This window comes from Mandrillus leucophaeus, unplaced genomic scaffold (assembly GCF_000951045.1).
Source record: "Mandrillus leucophaeus isolate KB7577 unplaced genomic scaffold, Mleu.le_1.0 Scaffold174, whole genome shotgun sequence".
In the NCBI taxonomy this organism is placed as follows: Eukaryota; Metazoa; Chordata; class Mammalia; order Primates; family Cercopithecidae; genus Mandrillus; species Mandrillus leucophaeus.
The window spans coordinates 1,905,809-1,928,271 of record NW_012101743.1 but is presented as its reverse complement, the minus strand read 5'-3'; the positions used below and the strand labels follow the sequence as shown (position 1 = coordinate 1,928,271).

General features: G+C 36.6%; 1 protein-coding gene across 2 annotated transcripts in view; it reads left to right on the top strand.

Moving 5' to 3' along the window:
• Positions 1-22,463, top strand: part of KLHL13 (kelch-like family member 13) — a 195,461-nt gene that overhangs the window by 62,236 nt on the left and 110,762 nt on the right. Inside the window, exon 2 of one of the 2 annotated variants that reach the window (XM_011977131.1) lies at positions 10,550-10,623. In XM_011977131.1, the coding sequence (XP_011832521.1) occupies positions 10,574-10,623 (50 nt within the window). In that variant the 5' untranslated portion in view covers positions 10,550-10,573. Of the gene's footprint in view, positions 1-10,549; positions 10,624-22,463 lie in introns of those variants that run through there. The other variant, XM_011977127.1, reaches the window with a different exon arrangement.

Genomic DNA, 22,463 nt, shown 5'->3' with positions numbered 1-22,463 from the left:
CTATGGAGTCTCGTTCTGCCTCCTGGGTTCACACCATTCTCCTGCTTCAGCCTCCCCAGTAGCTGGGACTACAGGCACCCGCCACCACACCCGGCTAATTTTTTTGTATTTTTAGTAGAGATGGGGTTTCACCATGTTAGCCAGGATGGTCTCAATCTCCTGACCTCATGATCTGCCTGCCTTGGCCTCTCAAAGTGCTGGGATTACAGGCGTGAGCAACCACACCCAGCCTATTTTGCCCATTTCTTAATTGGATTATTAGATTTTTTTCTATAGAGTTGCTGAGCTCCTTACATATTCTGGTTATTAATCACTTGTCAGATGGATGGTTTGCATGTGGGAAAAATAGATGCAAATTATCCATCTATCGTTGTCTCTTCATTTTGTTGATTGTTTTCTTTGCTATGCAGAAGCTTTTTGACTCGATGTGATCCCATTTGTCCATTTTTGCTTTGGTTGTCTGTGCTTGTTGGGTATTGATCAAGAAATCTTTGCCTAGACCAATGTTCTGGAGTCTTTCTCCAATGTTTTCTTTTAGAAGTTTCATAGTTTTTGATTTTTGTATATGGTGAGAGATAGGGGTCTAGTTTCATTTTTCTGCATATGGATACCCAGTTTTCTCAGCATGATTTATTGAAAAGACTGTCCTTTCCCTAATGGATATTCTTGGCACCTTTGTAAAAAATGAGTTCATTGTAGATGTATGGATTTATTTCTGGGTTCTCTATTCTGTTCCATTGGTCTATGTGTCTTTTCTTATTCCAGCACCATGCTGTTTTGGTTACTGTAGCTCTAGAGTATAATTTGAGGTGAGATAATGTGATTCTTCTCGTTTTCCTTTTTTTTTTCTTCAGGGTAACTTTGGCAATTCTGGTCTTTTGTGGTTCTTATTAATTTTAGGATTATTATTTCTATTTCTGTGAAGAATATCATTGGTATTTTGATAGGGATTACATTGAATCTGTAAATGACATTGGGTAGTATGGACATTTTAGCAATATTGATTCCTCCAATCCATGAAGATGAAATATCTTTCCATTTTGTTGTGTCCTCTTCAATTTTTCATCAGTGTTTTATAGTTTTCATTGTAGAGATCTTTAATGTCTTTGGTTAATTCTTAGGTATTTTCCTTTATATGTGGCTATTGTAAATGGGATTACTTTCTTGGTTTCTTTTTCAGATTGTTCACTTTGACATATAGAAATGCTACTGATTTTTATGTTAATTTTGTATCCTGCAGCTTTACTGAATTTATCAGTTCTAATAGTTTTTGGGTGGAGCCTTTAGGTTTCTTCAAATATTAAGATCATGTTATCTGCAATCGAGGATAATTTGATTTCTTCCTTTCCATTTTGTAAGCCTTTATTTCTTTCTCTTGTCTGGTTGCTCTATCTAGGACTTCCTGTACTATGTTGAATAACAATGGTGAAAGTGGGCATCCATATTTTGTTCCAGATCTTAGAAGAAAGTCTTTTAGTTTTCCCCATTCAATATGATACTAGCTGTGGGTCTGACATAAACAGCCTTTATTGTGGTGAGGCGTATTCCTTGTATACCCAGGTTTTTGAGGGTTTTCTTTTTATCATGAAGTGATGTTGGATTTTATCAAATACATTTGATTATCAATTGAAATGATCATAAGGTTTTTGTCCTTCCTTCTATTGATATTATATACCACATTGATTGATTTATGTATGTTGAACCATCCTTACATCCCTGGGGTAAAACTCATTTGATCTTGATGACTGGTCTTTTTAATGTGTTGTTGAATTCAGTTTGCTAATATTTTATGGAGAATTTTTGCATCAATGTTCATCAGATATATTGGGCCATATAGTTTTCTTTCTGTGATGTGTCCTTGTTTGGTTTTGGTATCAGGACAATACTGGCCTTGTAGAATGAGTTTTGAAGTATTCATTCCTCCTCCATTATTTGGAATAGTTTGAGTAGGATTGGCATTATTTCTTCTGGAAATGTGTTTGGTAAAATTCATCAGTGAAGCCATCTGATCCTGTACTTTCCTGTGCTGGGAGACACTTTATTACACTTTCAATCTCATTACTTGTTATTGGTCTGTTCAGGTTTTGGATTTTTTCATGGGTCAGTCACTAGGTTGTATATGTCTAGAAATTTATTAATTTATTCTCAGTTTTCCAATTTATTGTCATGTATTTGCTCATAGTAGCCAGTAATGATCCTTTGAATTTCTGCAGTATCAGTTGTAATGTCTCCTTTTTCTTCTTTGAGTTTCTTTATTTGGGTCTTCATTTTTCTTTCTGGTTTGGAGTTTGTCAGTTTTGTTTCTCTTTTCAAAAAACCAACTTTTCATTTCGTTGATCTTTTGTATTTTTTTCATTTCAATGTCATTTATTTCTGCTCTGATCTTTATGATTTCTTTTCTTCTACTAAGTTTGGGTTTGGTTTGCTTTTTTCTAGTTCTCTAAGATGCACTGTTAGGTTGTTTATTAGGAGTTTTATATCTTTTTGATGTAGGCACTTATAACTATAAACTCTCCTTTTAGTACTGCTTTCACTGTATCTTATAGGTTTTGTATGTTTTTACATTATCATTTGTTTCAAGAATTTTTTGAAATTGCTTCTTAATTTCTTTTTATAAAATCTGCCATGAGAGAACACCTTCTTAATTTCTTCATTGACCCACTGATCATTCAGGAGCATATATTTTAATTTTCATGTGTTTGTAGAGTTTCCAAAACTTCTCTTGTTATTGATTTCTAATTATATTCTATTGTGGTCAGAGAAGATGCTTGATGTAACTTCAATTTTTTTGAATGTTTTAAAACTTGTTTTGTGACCCAACATATGGCCTGTCCTTGAGAGTGATCCATATGCTGAGGAGAAGAATGTGTATTCTGTGCTGGTGGATGAAATGTTCTGTAAATTTCTATTAGTTCCATTTGTTCTATAGTGCAGATTAAGTCCAATGTTTCTTAGTTGATTTTTCAGTCTGGGTGATATGTCCAATGCTGAAAATGGGTTATTGAAGTCTCCAGCTCTGATTGTATTGGCGTCTATCGCTCTCTTTAGGTCTAATATTTACTTTATATGCCTAGGTGCTCCAGTGTTGGGTGCATATATATTTATAATTTTATATCCTCTTGCTGACTTGACCCCTTTGTCAATATAAAATGCCATTTTGTCTCTTTATAGTTTTTGTCTTGAAATATGTTTCGTGATATAAATATAACTATCCTTGCTCTTTTTTGGTTTCCATTTGCATGGAATATCTTTTTCCATTCCCTTATTTTCAAACCAAGTATGTCTCTACAGGTTATGTATACTCTTTGTAGGCAACAGATCTTTGGGTCTTGTTTTTGAAAACTATTCAGCCAATCTATGTCTTTTGACTGTAGGATTTAGTTGTGTAGATTCAATGTTGTAAAGACTTACTCCAGCCATTTTGTTATTTGTTTTCTGGTTGTTTTATGGTCTTCTCTTCCTCCTTTCCTTCCCTCCTGTCTTCCTTTAGTGAAAATAATTTTCTCTGGTTGTATATGTTAATTTTTTATATATCTGATATATGTTTTTTGATATGAGGTTACCATGAGACTTTCAAATAATATAACTCATTAAACTGTTGACAGCTTAATACTGATTGTGTAAATACTCAAAGAAATAAGCAAAGAGAAAACCAGAGAAAACCAATAAAACTCTACACTTTAACTTCTTCCCCTAGCTTTTAAACTTTTTGTTGTCTCTTTCTTTTCCTTTTGAGACAGCGTCTCACTCTGTCATCCAGGCTGGAGTGCAGTGGTGTGATCTCAGCTCACTGTAGCCTCGAGACCTCCTGGCCTCAAGTGATCCACCCACCTCAACCTCCCTAGTAGCTGGAACTATAGGCATGCGCCACCATGCCTGGCTAGTTTTTGTATTTTTTGTAGAGACAGAGTTTTGCCATGTTGCCCAGACTGGTCTTGAACTCCTGGGTGCAAGTGATCCACCCACCTTGGCCCCCCAAAGTACTGGGACTACAGGCATGAGCCATTGTGCCTGGCCTGATGTTTCTATTTATATCTTGTTATACTGTTTATGCTGTGAAAAGTTGTAATTATATTTCACTGTGTTATAATATTCTGTGTTTTTCAGTGTGCTTATCATTACCAGTAAGTTTTGTACCTTCTGAAGATTTTGTCTTGCTCAATAATATCCTTTTCTTTCAGATTGAGGAACTCCCTTTAGCATTTCTTCTAGGACAGATCTGGTGTTGATGAAATTCCTCAGCATTTGTTTGTCAAGGAAGGTCTTTATTTCTCCTTCATGTTTGAAAGATATTTTTGCCAGATATACTATTCTAGGGTAAAAGGTTTTTTTTTTTTTTTTTTTTTTTTTCCTGCAACACTTTAAATATGTCATGCCACTCTCTCCTGGCCTGTAAGGTTTCCACTGAAAAGCCTGCTGCCAGGTTATGGGAGCTCCATTGTATGTTATTTGTTTCTTTTCTCTTGCTGCTTTAGGATCCTTTCTTTGTCCTTTACCTTTGGGAGTTTGATTATTAAATGCCTTGAAGTAGTCTTCTTTGAGCTAAATCTGCTTGATGTTCTGTAACCTTCTTATACTTGAATATTTATATCTTTCTCTAGGTTTGGGAAGTTCCCTGTTATTATCCTTTTGAATAAACTTTCTATCCTCATTTCTCTTTCTACCACTTCTTTAAGGCCAATAACTCCCTGATTTGCCCTTTTGAGACTATTTTTCTAGCTATTGTAGGTATACTTTATTCTTTTTTATTTTTTCTTTGGTTTCTCTATTTTCGAATAACCTATATTCAAGCTCACTAATTCTTTCTTCTCTTTTATCAGTTCTACTGTTGAGAGACTCTGACTCATTCTTCAGTATGGCATTTGTATTTTTCAGCTCTTGTCTGATAAGATTCCGAATTCTTTCTCTGTGTTATCTTTAATTTCATTGAGGTTCATCAAAACAGCTATTTTGAATTCTCCATCTGAAATGTGACATATCCCTGTCTCTCTAAGGCTGGTCTCTGGTGCCTCATTTAGTTTGTTTGGTGAGGTCATATTTCCTGGGTGGTCTCAATGTTTGTAGATTTTCGTTGGTGTTTGGGCGTTGAAGAGTTACGTATTTATTGTAATCTTTGCAGTGTGGACTTGTTTTTACTCGTCCTTCTTGGGAAGGCTTTCCAGGTATTTAAAGGGAAATGGGTGTTGTGATCTAAGCCTTTGGTCACTGTGGCTATATTTTCATTAGTGGGCATCCCAAGCCTAGCAACGCTGTGGCTCTTGCAAACTCTTGGAGATACTGCCTTGGTTGTTTTTGCTACGATCCAGAAGAATTCTATGGATTACCAGGCAGAGACTCTTGTTCTCTTCCTCTAATTTCTCCCAAACAAATGGAGTCTCTCTCTCAATCTCTCTCTCTTTCTCTCTCTCTTTTCTGAATTGTTTAGAGCAGAGGGAGAAGTGACACCAGAACCTCTATGGCAACCACCACTGGGACTGCACTGGGTCCCACGTGATGCTAGCACAGCCCTAGGTCTTGCCCAAGGCTCATGGTAACCACTTCCTGGCTACTGCTTATGTTCATTCAAGGCCCAAGTGCTCTACAATCAGCAAGTGGTGAATCCAGCAGCCAGGCTTGTGTCTTTCCCTTCAGCATGGTGAGTTCTTCCTGGCCCTGGGTGTGTCCAGAGATCCTGTCTAGGAGTTAAGGCCTAGAGTCGGAAACCTTAGGAATCTTAACTGGTGCTCTGTTCTACTGTTACTGAGCTGGCACTCAAGTTGAAAGACAAAGTCCTTCCCACTTTTCCCACTCCTTTCCTGAAGCAGAGGAGCCACTCCTTGTAATTATATTTCACTGTGTTATAGGAGCCTTTTCTTACCCCACAGCTGCAATTAGTACTATCTAGCTACCAGTGATGTTCACTCAAGACCCAAGTGCTCCTCAGTCAGCTTGTGGTAAATGCTGCCTGTCCTGAGTCTTTCTCTTCAGGGCAGTGGGCTCCCCTCTGGCCAGGGCAGGTCCAGAAATACCGTCCAGGAGTCAAGGCCTGGAATTGGGGACTGTAGGAGCCTGCTTGGTCCTTTACCCCACTGTGGTCTCTCCATATAGCTACCACATCTAGGAATGTTCTGGGTCACACGTGAAGCCAGCATGGCTCTGAGTCTCACCCAAAACCCACAGTGAGTATTGCCTCGCCACCACTGCTGACTTTTCAGGGCCCAAGGGCCCTTTAATCAGCAGATGATGAATCCTGCTTGGGACTGGATCCTTCCCTTCAAGTCAGCAGGTTTCCTTTTTGCTCAGGGTGTCTGTAGAAATGTCATCTGGGAACTAGGGCCTGGAATGGGGGCTTCAGAACTGTGCCTACTGCCCTAGCCTACTGTAGGTAAGCTAGTATCCAAGTTGCGAGACAAAATCATCTCTTTCCCATCTGTCCTCAAGTGGAAGGAAGGAGTCTCTCCCGTAGCTGTGAACTGTGCTGCCTGGGGTTATGGGAGGGCTGATGCAAGCACTCCCTTGGGTGCACCAGCTTGTATCTCACTGGGTCATGTACACCCCACATCCACTGGCTTTGAGCGCAGCACAACACCAGGACTTGCCTAGGAATTGCAGTCCTAGTGACCTGGACTGCCTTCTCAGTTTATTTAGAATGCCAGAGTGCTTTAGCCCATGGTAACAGGGCTTGATGGAACTCAGGTTCTAATCACTGGGATAAGCAATTTATCTCTTCCTATGCCTGGTCTAAATGCTCCCTCCATGGTTGTTGGCTGAGTTTTTCCCCTTGTTGCTTACTACTCTGACAGGGTAACACTGAGTTCCCAAGGAAAGTCCCACCATTACTGCAGTCTCTCTCCTCTAGTGCACAGATTTTCCCTCTGCACAATGTGGCCACGCCACTGCCAGGGGATGGAGGGCGGAGTGGTGTAGGTGATTAAAGGCTGTATATCCTACCATCTTCAGGGCCTCTTTCCTTAATATGATGTTAAAACAAGGTATTGTGATCGTTCACCTGATTTTTGGTTGTTATGAAAGTTCTTTTAGGTGTAAATAGTTCAATTTCATCTTCCTACAGGAGGGATGATCACTTGAGGCTTCTATTCAGCCATCTTGCTCTGACTGCCTTCACTTGAGTAACATTTCCCAATCTCATCACTTCCCTTGTTACTTAATTGGCTAAGTATTCCTACATTGACACTTCTAGTTCCAATCTAAATCTAGATGTAATCTTTTCAATTTTCTGTTAGACACTGTTTGGTGTGTCCTATGGTACATAAATGTGTGTATATCAGACGATTGTTCTCCTTTTTTCAATATTTTTCCTGATTGTCTATGTGCTACCTCACTTGATATCTTCATCCTCATCCCAGTTATTTAAACAGATTTTGTGATTTTGTTTATGATATCCCTATCCCTGTAATATCTATTCATGATCTTTTAGTCAATCAGTCCTAGTTCACTCTGGCTATTCCCATAGACCTTGTCTGGGCTCTTATCTCAGTTCTTGACTCTAGAAGAACTTTCTTAACTGATCTCTAGATATCTAGTCTATCTCTCTTCTATCCCCATATTGGAGCTGTGCTGATTTTCAAATATATATTTGTCTATATATATGTGTGTGTGTGTGTGTGTGTGTGTATACACACACACATGCATATGTATGTTCCCTGGCTAAAAATTTTGGTTAAAGTTAATTCCCAGATAAATTTGATCACATATGTTTACTTCTCCCTTCCTAACTCCATGAAAACGAGCGTAAGATCATGGAAAAACTCAATAACACAAAGAGAACAGGAGTAGAAGCATTGATAGATGCAAGGTTCTAACTAACTTTTACTTATTGCAATGGAAGTTTCAACTTCAAAATATCTCCTTCTACATGAGCTTCTGAGAGAAACCAGCTAATTCTTCCCATAGAACTCCTAATATTTTAAGATTTGGAGGCACCTGGTCTGTGGAAGGCAGGAATGTGTCATGAGATTGGATACATGAGTTATTTGTTGAAAATCTTTTTGATAAGTGGCTGCAGTTCCATGTCCTGTCACCTACTCCCTGCTCCTTAGGAGACCAAAAAGTTTATTTTCTAGAGAATCTGAATGAGAATGTCCCAGACTCGAAATCCAGGCATAGTATGAGGATTGGTTGAAACAAGAATACTGTGTTGTTCTGTTTTGTGCTGCTATAACAGAGTACATTATAATTTAAATATAACAGATTAATTTGCAATGAGCAGAAATTTATTTCTCGCAGTTCTGGAAGCTAGGACATTCAAGATAAAGAGGCTGGCATCTGACAAGGGCCTTCTTGCTGTGTCATCCCATGGCAGAAGTTGGAAGGGCAAAAAGAGGCAGAGAGAGAGAGAGAGAGAGGACACACAAGAGGAGGATGAACTTGAACTTGTCCTTTTATAAGGAACGCACTCCCATGTTAATGACATTAATCCTTCATGAGGGTGGTGCCCCCATGACCAAACACCTCCTGTTAGGCCCCACCTCCCAACACTGCTGTGTTGAGGTCAAGTTTCCAACACTTGCTTTTCTGAGGGCACATTCAAACCATAGCGGAGATTAAGAGAAAATTTGCATGCCCAATTTCAGGACCTATATGTTTCATCCTAGATGCAATTAGTGAAACAGGGCATGAGTTATTTAGTTTTACATTATCAGATTTCTAGCAGTCATCTAGATATAGATTTTTCCCTTTTCAACATCTTCTAAATAATTGTATAGTCTAAACATAATTAAAACTTTTTAACATCTCAAATTCTCTCATCACTTTAACATGTTTTGGAAAAGGTAAATCAAAGATCAGTTCATGTGAGATTCTGTAAAATATTAATTTCATTTAGCCTACTCAGTTTCTTTACTTGTAATAACAGAATTATAAGCAGAAAAATGATTGTACAAATAAACATAAATGATGTCATTTGATTTATTTCCTTTTAAAATTATGAAAACCCAATAAACAGAGTATTTTTTCCTCTTCTATTTCTTTTCCTTAAATTCAGGGGCTGGAAGAGGGCTGGCGACAATGAAGAATCCCTCCTCCTGCTTGCTTAATTATTTTAGATCTTCACATAGCTTTTTTTTCTTTTTCTTTTATCATTATTTTTTGAGACAGGGTCTCACTCTTCCACCCAGGTTGGAGTGCAGTTCTGTGATCTTGGCTCACTGCAACCTCTGCCTCCTGGGCTCAAGAGGTCTTTCCACCTCCGCCCCCTGAGTAGCTGGGACTACAGGCGCGTACCACCATGCCCAGCTCATTTTTGTATTTTTATAGAGGTGGAGTTTTGTCATGTTGTCCAGACTGGTCTCAAACTCCTGGCCTGAAGCAGTCTGCTCGCCTCGGCCTCCCCAAGTGCTGGGATTATAGGCGTGAGCCACTGCACCCAGCCATCATAACTTTATGAACAAACCAAATTGTGTATTATGCATTTTTATCTTCCCAATGTAATAAATTGATTTTATTAACAAGAGATATTTAAGTAGAATATACATTTTGCTTCCCAATATATCTGAAATGAATGGAATAAATACATAAAATATATCTACCTTCCCAGTGCTATACATTGGCATTACTAAAATGTAAGTATTTTAGATATAGTTCAGTTTACCAAAACTCATCTACTCTTCTCCTACAAAAATAATCACCGAAACAAAAATTCAACCCAGGCCAAGAAAAGATTTCTATGCCCTATTTTATGTCTTTCGAATTTCAAAGTACTATACCTTTCTAGCTTATATTTTTTTGCAACCAATTCTAAAATTGTGTTCCCTGTTTATAGACTTCTCAGACCCAAGTCCCCCAGGTAACATGGGAATCAGTGTGTCTGTATCTATGTGGCATGTATTTGCCTCACCTCCCCCCTTCTAACTTCTCTTGTCTAACCCAACTTCACACAGACTCCTTAGGTCTTCTGATTCTCAGTTTATTCCAATGTCCTGTATAAATAGTCCCTCTTGTCTGCAGGTGGTATGTTCCAAGACCCCCAGTGGATGCCTGAAACCAGGGATAGTACCAAACCCTATATATACTATTTTTTTTTTTTGATAACTGAGACTGCTACTAAGTGGCCAGCAAGCAAGTGGCATATATAGCATGGATACGCTGCACAAAAGGATGATTAACATCTCAGGTGAGGTGCAGCAGGATAGTGTGAAATTTTATCCTGCTATTCAGAATGGTGTGCAATTTAAAAACATGTGAATTGTTTATTTTGAGAATGCTCCATTTAATATTTTTTGAACTGCAGAAGGCCAAACCATGGATAAGGGAGGACTATTCCACTTGGTTGCTTTTCCATGGATAATCATTAGTTACTGATTTCACATGAAATTTAGTCAATAGTATTTAGCGATTCACTATTAAATTTTGTAGATTTTTTACTTTAAGTTTTTTAACTAAGATTCAATTTCAATTTTCTTAAGATGTAATATGGACATTAAGTACAGGGGCATACATTTTGCCTTTAATTCAACCATGAAATATATAAAAATATTATAAAAACAGAACAGTTTGAAAACTCTAGTATTAATCTTCATAGTAAATATTGGCTTCTTTTCCTCCTGAACAGGTCATTATCCAACTTTTAGAGGTGATGGATCATCTGCATAGAGGGGAATTGGTTGCTGCAATACTTCGTAACCGGTATATTTATGGAAACAGTTTAACTTATATAATGTCTTTCCTATCTATTTTTATACCTAACATAGCAGGCACTCAATAAATATTTGTTGAATACTTGGTATAAAATAAGTGTTTACTGTATGAATGAATTAGAGAATGACTAAGTGACAAAGAAATCGAATAAAGAGGATGTTAGTGACAATGTGTCCTGAGATAATGAAAAAATAGAGGATATATTTAGAAAATATAACTGATATAAATTATGAACAGCTGGAATACAGTCATTGGAGATATTTATTTGAATTTTCAGTTTTAAAGGCATATCTTTCAATAAATAGAGGTATCCATAGCTTAAGAATAGATGTGCCAACAACACATTTTTAAAAATAGGATTGTCCTGTGATTGTATATATTTATGTTATTTAAAAATCCAGTTAAAACCTTTTCAGGGAGTTACTATGAGATATTTAAAGCTTCTTCTGACAAACTAGGATTTTAAATTTATTATTTAAAGAAAAATAGCCTTGTTTTGCAGCTATGACAGAGTCTCTCTTATTCCCAGTAGCTTAATTGTACAGTTTAGGTGAAACATTTGGAATAGTATGTTAGAGTTGTCTGTATCCTGGCTCTGATGCTTACTAGTGGTGTAGCCTTGGGCAAGTTTCGTAGTCATTCTATGCCTCAACTTCCTCACCTATGAAATGGTGTTAATAATAGTACCTACATTGCAGGGTTGTTGTGAAGATTAAATAAGTGTGAAAGGTGGGGGATGTGTGAAAGTGTGTGTGTATGTGTGGAGAGAGAGAAAAAAATGGAGAGCAGGCATGAGTGAGTGAGCTGGGCAGATAGTAAGCAGTATATATAAGCTAGTATGAGGGAACTTTAAAAAGTTCATGGAAAAATGGAAATAAAAGATAAAGATAAAAAACAAGTGTTTCTTAATATAAGCTCCACCCAAATCAAGATGCTTTTGTAAGTGTTGATACCAGCCATTTAGTCTATCTGTAAAGAACTGAGGGCCCTGGGAATTTAACCATATCAGTGATGTCTCTTTTACATTATTAAGTGAAGAAAAATGGGTGCTCTTTAAAGGGTTTTTAAGGCTAGGAGACAAAAAGAAGTCAGAAGGAGCCAAATTAGTACTGTAAGAAGGGTGCTTAGTGATTTCCCATCAAAACTCTCACAAAATTGCCCTTGTTTGAGAAATGAGCAGAAGCATTGTCATGGTGAAGAAGAACTTTCTGGTGAAGCTGTCTTAGGCATTTTGCTGGTAATGTTTTGGCTAACTTTCTCAAAACACTCTCATAATAAACAGATGATATAGTCCTTTGGCCCTTCTGAAAATCCTCAAGCAAAACGTCTTGATCATCCCAAAATAACTGTTGGCTGTGACTTTTGCTCGTGACCACTCTGCTTTTGTTTTGACTGGGCTACTTCTACCTTTTCCTAGCCATTGCTCTGATTGTGCTTGTCTTCAGAATCATACTGGTAAGGCCATGTTTCATTTCATGTTACAATTCTTTGAAGAAATACTTCAGAATCTTGATCCTACTTGTTTAAAATTTTCCATTGAAAGCTCTTTTCTTCTCTGCAGCTGATCTGGGTGTAATTGTTTTGGTACCTATCAAGTGGAAAGTTTGCTCAACTTGAATTTTTCAGTCAGAGTTGTGTAAGCTGAACCAACTGAGGTATCTGTGGTGTTGGGTATCATGTCTGCTGTTATTCATTGGTCCTCTTTAATTAGGGCATGAGCAAGATTAATTTTTTCCTTGCAAATTGATTTGGATCATCTGCTGCTACGGGCTTCATCTTTAACATCATCTCATTCCTTTCTAAAATGAGTTATCCATTTGTAAACTGCTGATTTCTTTGGGGGCATTGTCCCCATAAACTTTTCATAAAGCATCAACGATTTCACCATTCTTCCACCCAAACTTTGTGAAAAATTTGATGTTTGTTCTTGTTTCAATTTTAGCAGAGTTCATGTTTCTTTGATAGGGTCTCTTTTCAAAATGATGTCTTATACTTCTTAGTGCTTCAAACCAGGTCCTGTTCAGGCATGTTATAACACATTACTATGAGTTTATTTTCCTGCAAAAAAATTGAAATCCGTGCACAGTTTTTTTCAAAATACACACTTTGCATGAACTTTTTGAAGATCCCTCATGTTATTCAAATGTAAAAGTGAGATTTTAATTATTTTGAAAATGTAGTATTAGTGTTTTTCAATTCTGACGTATTTTAAAATACAGGCATGTTGTAAGATGTAAAGAAAATGTAGGAAAGGTTGAGGTAAGAAGGGAACATATATAAAGTCACTGTTATTTGACAGATACCATAGAGGGAATTTTTCATAATAATCCCATTAGGGAAATATAATATGAGGGTGCCTGTTTGTTGGAATGTATAAGTAGTTCCCCTTTATCCATGCAGGATACATTTCAAGGCTCCCAGGATGCCTGAAACTGAGGATAGTACCGAATCCAACTGCCATCAATCAGAGCATATTTCTGCTCATATCTTCTACTCACAAATATAAACATTTTCCATCTTAACTAAGCACTTATCATGCACTGCGGTCATAACTTGCAGTTTTAGTGTGACAGCAGAACTAGCACGAGCTGCTTCTTCCTTCTCCACAGTTTCACCAACAGAAGATTTCTTTGCTACTGTTGATCTTAGCAACCTCAGCATATGATTTTTTAAAATTAATTTTAAGTTCTGGGACACATGTGCAGGATGTGCATGTTTCTTACGTAGGTAAACCTGTGTCCTGGTGGAGGGAGAGCATACTTTTATAAGTCAAGAACTTTGACCCTTTCACTTAAAGGAAGCCCTTTATAACTTCTCTTTGACATATCCAAGTCACCAGTATCACTATTCTTGCACTGTGGGCCATTATTAAGTCAAATAAGGGTTTCGTGAACACAAGCACTGAAATACCTCAGCAGTTGATCTGATAACTGAACTGGCTACTAAGTGACTCATGGGTGGGTAGCATTTATAGCATGGATGCTGGTCAAAGAGATAATTCATGTTGTGGGTGGGGTGGAGTGAAGTAGGATAGTGCAAGATTTCATCACCTTACTCAGAATTATACATAATTGAAAACTTATAAATTGTTTATTCCTGGAGTTTTCTACTTGATATTTTCTTTAGAATGTGGTTGACCATGGGTAACTGAAACCAGGGGAAAGTGAAACCATGCATAAGCAGGGACTACTGTACTATCACGTGGGCTAGGGTGGAATATTCACCTTAGGAGCTATAAAATAGACTTGCTCACAGATATAGAAAATAGGGAAATCATAGCAGGGATAATATGTGGCCATGTTGGGTGAAAACAGGAGTAGATCAAAGGATGTTGAATTTATAGCTGCATGTATCAGCAGCTCCTTCTTTATTGTTGCTATGTAATATTTCATTGTTTAAATATACAACAATTTATTCTATCTGTTTTCCTGTTGATAGTCATTTAAGGTGTATCCAACATTTGGCTGTAATGCATAAAACTGTTATTAGGATTCTTGTGTAAAACTTATTTTGGCCACATGCACTCATTTTGTTTAGATTTACAGTATACTGAAGTGGAATTGCTGGGACATAGAGTAAGCTACTGTTGTTTAACGTTTGTAGAAACTGCCAAATGTTTTTTGAAAATAGTTGTATCATTTTATACTCCCACCAATAATAAGTGAGAATCTTTACTAACACTTGATATTGTTAGCTTCTTTAATTTTGGCCATTCTGTGGGTGCGTAGTACTTCCTCATTATGGTTTTCACTCTTCATTTTCCTCATGTTTAATGATATGAATAGGTTTCATATGTTTATTAGCTATTTGGATATATTTTAGAAGCATATGTTCAAGTGTTTTGGCCATTTAAAATGGGTTGTTATTTTATTTTGATTATTAGGAGTTTTTAATTCACTCTGGATATATAGGTGTTTGTACTGTGAATATTTCCTTCCAGTCCATGACTTACCCTCATATTCTGGTATTTGTGTCTTTTGATGAGCAGTAGTTCTTTTTTAAATGAAGTTCAGTTTATCATTTTTCTTCTGTTATGCTTGGTGCTTTTTGTATCTTGCCCAAGAAATCTTTGCCCTTCCAAATTTGAGGCTTTCTTCCAAAAGTTTTACAGTTTTAGTTTTATAGTTTTTTTTTTTTTACAGTTTTACACATTATAAATGCATTATTGGCCACAAACCAGAGAAGTGAATGTACATACTAGATTCCACATAGGATCTAAGTAATTAATAAGACCACTTTACAGAAGAAAAGTTCTTTGTACTTTTAATTCTAAGCTAATACCTTTGTAAATGGCAAGGTAACTGAATGATAACTTGAGCTAAATCTGGCATTACAGAGAGACCTAGTCTTATGGCCCCTAGTTTATAACACAATGACTTTTGATTTTCTTCTCTTGTAACCTTTCTTATAAATAAAGCCCCTTTGAAAGAAATATAATTCTGATTCTAAGTAAAGTGATCCAGAACATAGAAAATAATGGGAAGCTGCATAATTCAAATGTCAAAACTTGAGAAAAACGTTGCTTGCATCCATATGCAAATTATGGGTCAGTTTCAAATTCTAAATACAATAAAACCAAAAACATTCAGAAATATCTGAAAGGGCTCACATCTGGAATCACAACACTTTGGGAGGTTGAGGAGGGTGGATTATCTGAGGTAAAGAGTCCAAGACCAGCCTGGTCAATGGTGAAACCCTGTCTGTACTAAAAATACAAAGAAAATTGGCCGGGTGTGGTGGTGCACACCTCTAATTCCAGCTATTTGGGAGGCTGAGGCATGAGAATCGCCTGAACCTGGGAGGCGGAGGTTGCAGTGAACTGAGATCGTGCCACTGCCTTCCAGCCTGGGCGACAGAGCAAGACTCTGAAAATAAAAAAGAATATATAAAGGGAATAAACTCTTTTTGACTAAGAAAGTTTTATCCCAGCATGAGAATGGTTTAAGATCATGAAAGTTATTCATAGTGGGATTGTAAACTAGTTCAACCATTATGGAAAACAGTATGGCGATTCCTCAAGGATCTAGAACTAGATGTACCATATGACCCAGCCATCCCATTACTGGGTATATACCCAAAGGATTATAAATCATGCTGCTATAAAGACACATGCACACGTATGTTTATTGCGGCACTATTCACAATAGCAAAGACTTGGAATCAACTCAAATGTCCACCAGTGACAGACTGGATTAAGAAAATGTGGCACATATACACCATGGAATACTATGCAGCCATAAAAAAGGATGAGTTTGTGTCCTTTGTAGGGACATGGATGCAGCTGGAAACCATCATTCTTAGCAAACTATCACAAGAACAGAAAACCAAACACCGCATGTTCTCACTCATAGGTGGGAACTGAACAATGAGATCACTTGGACTTGGGAAGGGGGACATCACACACCGGGGCCTATCATGGGGAGGGGGGAGAGGGAGGGATTGCATTGGGAGTTATACCTGATGTAAATAACGAGTTGATGGGTGCTGACGAGTTGATGGGTGCAGCACAGCAACATGGCACAAGTATACATATGTAACACACCTGCACGTTATGCACATGTACCCTAGAACTTAAAGTATAATTAAAAAAAAAAAAGAATGCATAGATATAATGAGAACCAAAAGTGAAAATCCAAAGGTGTTTGAAAACAATTAAATGCTCATTTTAAGAATAGAAAAGAGCCCTTAAAAGATTCGTGACAGAAACTTGCTCTTATAATAAGAAAAAAATATCTCTCTGAGACAACAATTCAGCATCACACTTAATGGTCATATGTAAGAGTTGTTCCTTAAGCAGCAATAAAATGAGGATGCCCACAATCAACATAGTATTTAATATATATCTATAAATTCTGTCCAATGTCAGTAAAGAGGCATAACTAATGGAAGGAAGAAGACAAAATTACCAATTCTTAGAAGATAAATAGTGCTTGGAAAACTGGATATCCACTTGCAAAAGAATGAAACTGGATCCTTATATTACATTGTACACAAAAATAAACACAAAATGGATTAAATACCAAAGTGTAAGACCTGAAATCATAAAGCTTCTAAAAGTAAACACAAGGGATCAGAGCTATCAGGAAGAGCGTCACAAAAAAGAGAAGAAAACACAAGGGAAACACTCCTTGATATTGGCCTTTGCAAAGATTTTTTTGGATATCACCCCAAAAGCTTAGGCAACAGAAACAAGAATAAACAAGTTGGGACAACATAAAAATCTTCTTCATGGGAAAGAAAACAATAAACAAAATGAAAAGGCAGCCTACATATTGGGAGAAAATATTTGCAAACCATGTATGTGATGAGGGTTAATATCGTAACATAACTTACATAACTCAGTAGAAAAGAAACCCACCAAATAACACAACTTAAAAATGAGCAAAGGACCTGAATAGATATATTTTTTAAAATAATACATAGAAATGGCCAACAGGCATATAAAAAGGTGCTCAACATCACATCATTAGGGAAATGTAAATGAAAACCACAGTGAAATATCACCTTGCACCTATTAGGATGGCCATTATCAGAAATACAAACAATAGCAAGTGTTGGAGAGGATGTAGAGAAGAGAACCCTTGCACACTGTTGGTGGGAATATAAAATGATGCAGCCATTAGGATAAACAGTACAGAAGTTCCTCAGAAACCTAAATACAGAACTACCGTATGACCCAGTAATCCCATTTCTGGGTATATATGCAAGAGTGATGGAATTAGCACTTCCTTGAAATATCTGTACTTTCATGTTCATTGCAACATTATACACAATAGCTAAGATATGGAAACAACTTTCAATGGATGACTGGATAAAGAAATTGTGATACACACACACACACAATGGGATATTATTCAGTCTTTTAAAAAGTAGATAATGCCTAGAGAAAATTTTTACAATCTACCCATCTGAGAAAGGGCTAATATCCAGAATCTACAAAGAACTCAAACAAATTTACAAGAAAAAATCAACCAACCCCATCAAAAAGTGGGCGAAGGATATGAACAGACACTTCTCAAAAGAAGACATTTATGCAGCCAACAGACACGTGAAAAAATGCTCATTATCACTGGCCATCAGAGAAATACAAATCAAAACCACAGTGAGATACCATCTCACACCAGTTAGAATGGCAATCATTCAAAAGTCAGGAAACAACAGGTGCTGGAGAGGATGTGGAGAAATAGGAACACTTTTACACTGTTGGTGGGACTGTAAGCTAGTTCAACCATTGTGGAAGACAGTGTGGCGATTCCTCAAGGATCTAGAACTAGAATACCATTTGACCTAGCCACCCCATTACTGGGCATATACCCAAAGGATGATAAATCATGCTGCTATAAAGACATATGCACACACATGTTTATTGTGACACTATTCACACTAGCAAAGACTTGGAACCAACCCAGATGTCCATCAATGATAGACTGGATTAAGAAAATGTGGCACATATATACCATGGAATACTATGCAGCCATAAAAAAGGATGAGTTCATGTCCTTTGTAAGGACATGGATGCAGCTGGAAACCATCATTCTGAGCAAACTATCGCAAGGACAGAAAACCAGACACCGCATGTTCTCACTCATAGGTGGGAATTGAACAATGAGAACACTTGGACACAGGGTGGGGAACATCACATATTGGGGCCTGTCATGGGATGCGGGGAAGGGGGAGGGATAGCATTAGGAGATATACCTAATGTAAATGACGAGTTGATGGGTGCAGCATACCAGCGTGGCACATATATACATATGTAACAAACCGGCGTGTTGTGCACATGTACCGTAGAACTTAAAGTATAATAATAATAATAAAAAAAGGAGATAATGCCACTTACAACAACATGGATGAATGTGGAGGATATTATGCTAAATGAAATAAGGCAGACTTCGAACAAAAAATACTATATTTGTAAATGTCAAATAGATAGAAACACAGGGGCAGGAGTGGGAAGAAATGGGAAGAAGAAGGTCAAAGCATGCAAATGTGCAGTTAGGTAGGGTGAATAAGTCTAGATGTAATCTATGGCATGAGGACAGTAGTTAATAATAATATGTTGTATTCTGAAAATTCGCTAAGGAAGTAGATTTTAGGTGTACTCACCACACAAAAAGGCAACTGTGGAAGGTGATGGATATATTAATTTGTTTAACTATAGTAATCATTTCACTCTGTCTATGTATACCAAAACATCATATTGTACACTTTAAATATATGCAATAAAAATAGAAATAAATAAAAAAGCTAAGGCTTCTCTATCTATGAAAGCTAAGTCTTAAAAACAACCCCTTAGTGCTGGAACTAATGAGTTATAAAAAATAGTTGGATATAAATAAAAATTTTTAAAAAACAGTACCTTTTATTTGTATCAGAAATCACCGTTTAGAAGATATAATGGAAAACAATTTATAATAGCCACAAAATATAAATATTTAGTAATAACCCCAACAAAAATGTCTAGGATTTACATTATGAATATTTAAAAATTCTACTCAGAGACAGGAAAGAAGACATTTTAAGAATGCAGAATTATACATACCATGGTTCTTGATAAAAGACTAAATGCTAAGAAGAGATACATTCTTTCCAAATTATCATATTAAATTTAGTAGGATATTAAAAAATTTGGCGAAGCAAATCTTCAATAAGATAATGAATATCTGAAAGAAATGTATCTCCATTATTAGTACAATGTCTGCTATGTAGTTGCTCATTAATTTACTAAATAAATGAAGGACTAGTAAAAAATCTGTATTTGTTCTGTTTCTGACTCAAATATTTATTGTGTAATTGGTAAGAACTAAACATTTTCACATGCAAAAGTATGATGAAAAGTGATGAGTTCTTCTACTCACTGACCTTCTTCCGGGGGTGTGGTGTGGTCAGATGATAAATATATGTCATGGAGAAAATTGTTATGAAAAATTAATAAGACAGGTGGCAAGATAAAGAGTTAAGAGTGAGCAGAGGTCAATGTAGAAGGGCATTAACCTCTTATCAGTCTTGCATGTGTTTAGTCTTGTAACCTACCATCCATCATATATTTTACCTTATATGAAGTTTTATTCTAGTGCTTTATGAGGTATAGGGAGAAGTCAGCCACATGTGGCTTGCTTTGATGCAAACAGTATACTTATCTGAACATCCTCATGCATACATTATGGTAATGTCTAGGAGGACACGTTGTGGTGAGAATCACCAGTTTGTTGTGGCAGTATTTTCTGATTGCATTCCTGGATCTAATAAGCATTTCTGTAATGCTCTGACAGAGTTTCAGTCTTCTAAAAGTAGTCTTTCGTAGATGAAACACAGTATAAAATATTGCCTGGTATTTCCAACACAGGAGAGAGAATACCAAACACTGCACAATCATATTTTTATCATTTTAACAAATATTATTCACCATTTACTGGGTAGGGTGCTAGGGATATAGCAGTGAATGATAATACATGGTTTTCTGTGTAGTGGGGAATACACACAAATAATTGTGTTTCTTAAGTGCTGTTGAAAGGACGTATGGGGTGCTACTGGATGTGTATAACACATATATACACCTGGTCTTGTGGAGGTGGGGTGGTCAGGGCAGGCTTTATGAGTGAAGTCATGTTTCCTTTACTTCTCTCCATCTCCACTCCACTACCACCATCTTAGTTCAAGCTACTCTCGTCTTTTGCCTGACATCCTGCAATAACCAATGGGTTAGTTCATTTTTCTCTGGGTTCTAATTAGAGTTCTCGTTTCAGAATTCAAATCTAGCCATGTTGCCTTTTCACTTTCAAATTATTCTATAGCTGTATCTTAATTTTAGGATAACATCCAGTGTTAACCTCACATTGCACTACTATGCATGAAGACATGAAAAAGCATGATGTATTCACAGAGCTATAATCAAAATCAGATGATTATTAATTGTAATGATAAGGAGCAAAGTAAGAAAAGGCTGGAGATGAGTTAGGAGAGGGAGGTATGGACCAAGTTAAGAAGCATTTTATGTTTATGTTTATGCTAAGGAGTATACATACTTCACAGACTGCAGAGATCTACTGAAACTTACAAACGGAAGAGTGATGTGATCTGCCTTATACTGCTAGAAAGATCACTTTGGTGGCTGTGTGGATTATTTGGGGAAGGAGGATGGGAAAATTAGGAGACCAGTGGTAGTAGTCAAAGAAAGAAATGAAGAGTCTGAACAAAGGTGATAGCAGTGGGAATGAATGAAAGGGAATGCATTCGTGAAATACTTAGGGATAAATTTTACAATGTTTGGCAACCAACTGGATTCTTCACACTCTAGTCAGAATGATCCTTTAAAATTGTTAATCCGATAATGTCACCTAGACTGTCCTTTCCTGTTTATGACTATTAAAATCCTACTTGTTCCGCAAGACCCATATTGAATTCCATACCCTGCATAAAGTCTCATCTGATCAATCCAATCACATGATCAGGAGAGCTTCTTGCCTCTGAACTGCTTTACCACTGCAATGAATTTTATCATGTTTGGTTCTGCATTGAAGTAATTTGAGCCTTTATTTGGTTATGCCTAAGGGAGCCCTTTCAGAGAGTGACTGGCTGCATCTAATGTATTTTTATATCCTGTATTGTGCATAATGCAGGATTTTGCACCAATAAGCTTTCAGTAAATACCTGTAGAAGTTATAGCATTTTTCAACAATTACTGGCTGGTGATTTTATTCAGTAAAATGGTTAGTTTTCTTTTGTTTCTCACAGTTAACTCTTACTTATAGTTAAGTAATTTAATATTAAGTGACAATCTTTAAAACTGTAAAATAGGCTAATTGAATTTAGTATAGATTCTAGGAATAAGCCCAGACTTTTGTACTGACATAATGTATAATCATGTCTTCATGGTGTAGAATGTCAAGGGAATACAGGACTGGGAATCAGGTCATTCCATGTTTAAAAATATTTAGCCTTTACTATTTGTCAAACGGCATCCTCATCTGTAAAATGTAAGAATTGGAAGATGAAAGTCTTCCTTTTGTTTTAAAAGTCCAAAATTATATTTTTAAGCCTAAGCACATAGTACATTACCATAATGTATGTAAATAAACACATATGTGATTAACTTCATATAAAACAAATTTAGCAAGGTGATCAGCCATTGGAGATAAGTCCTTTTATTAATTTATCATAATTTGGTTTTCTCACTTTCAATGAAGATATTTGTTCTGTGTTTTTTGAAGATTAAAAGCTTACGAGGGTTTTATCGTCAGTGAAATAAGCGTGGCAATAATTGTAAGCCAAATCTTTGGCTAGAAGATCTAGCCAATAAAAATAATAAGAGGGTAACACATGAAATTCTGAGACCAGTTACTTTTTATACATTGGAATTATTTTGGTTTAGAAATTCTGTAGGTTTTGGTTATCCATTATTATTGTCATAAGATCTTATGGTAGACGCACATGAAATTTATCACCATATTTGTTCCTATAACTGAAGAGTTGGGTGCTTTCATACAAAGGATATGAACTTGTTAGTAATGTTGCATGTTTTATATATTTGGAGGAATTTTCCAGGTCATAGAAAGTGTATCTGTTCTTGGGGAGAATAATTGCTACTCAGTTTCTCTTCTTGAGTGTTGCTGTTCATATTTACATTCTTGCTGTGCAATCTCATCTACCGCAATTATTTCAGTCCTTGCCTACATACTGAAGACCTTTCATTTATAGCTCGAGTCTAAATTTTTTCTGAGTCCCAGACTAAAAGTTGTTTGTTTTCTCCCTCCACCATTTTTTGTTTGTTTGGACTCTACAAGTAATACATATTTATTATAGGTAAATAATTATAATAAATATGTATT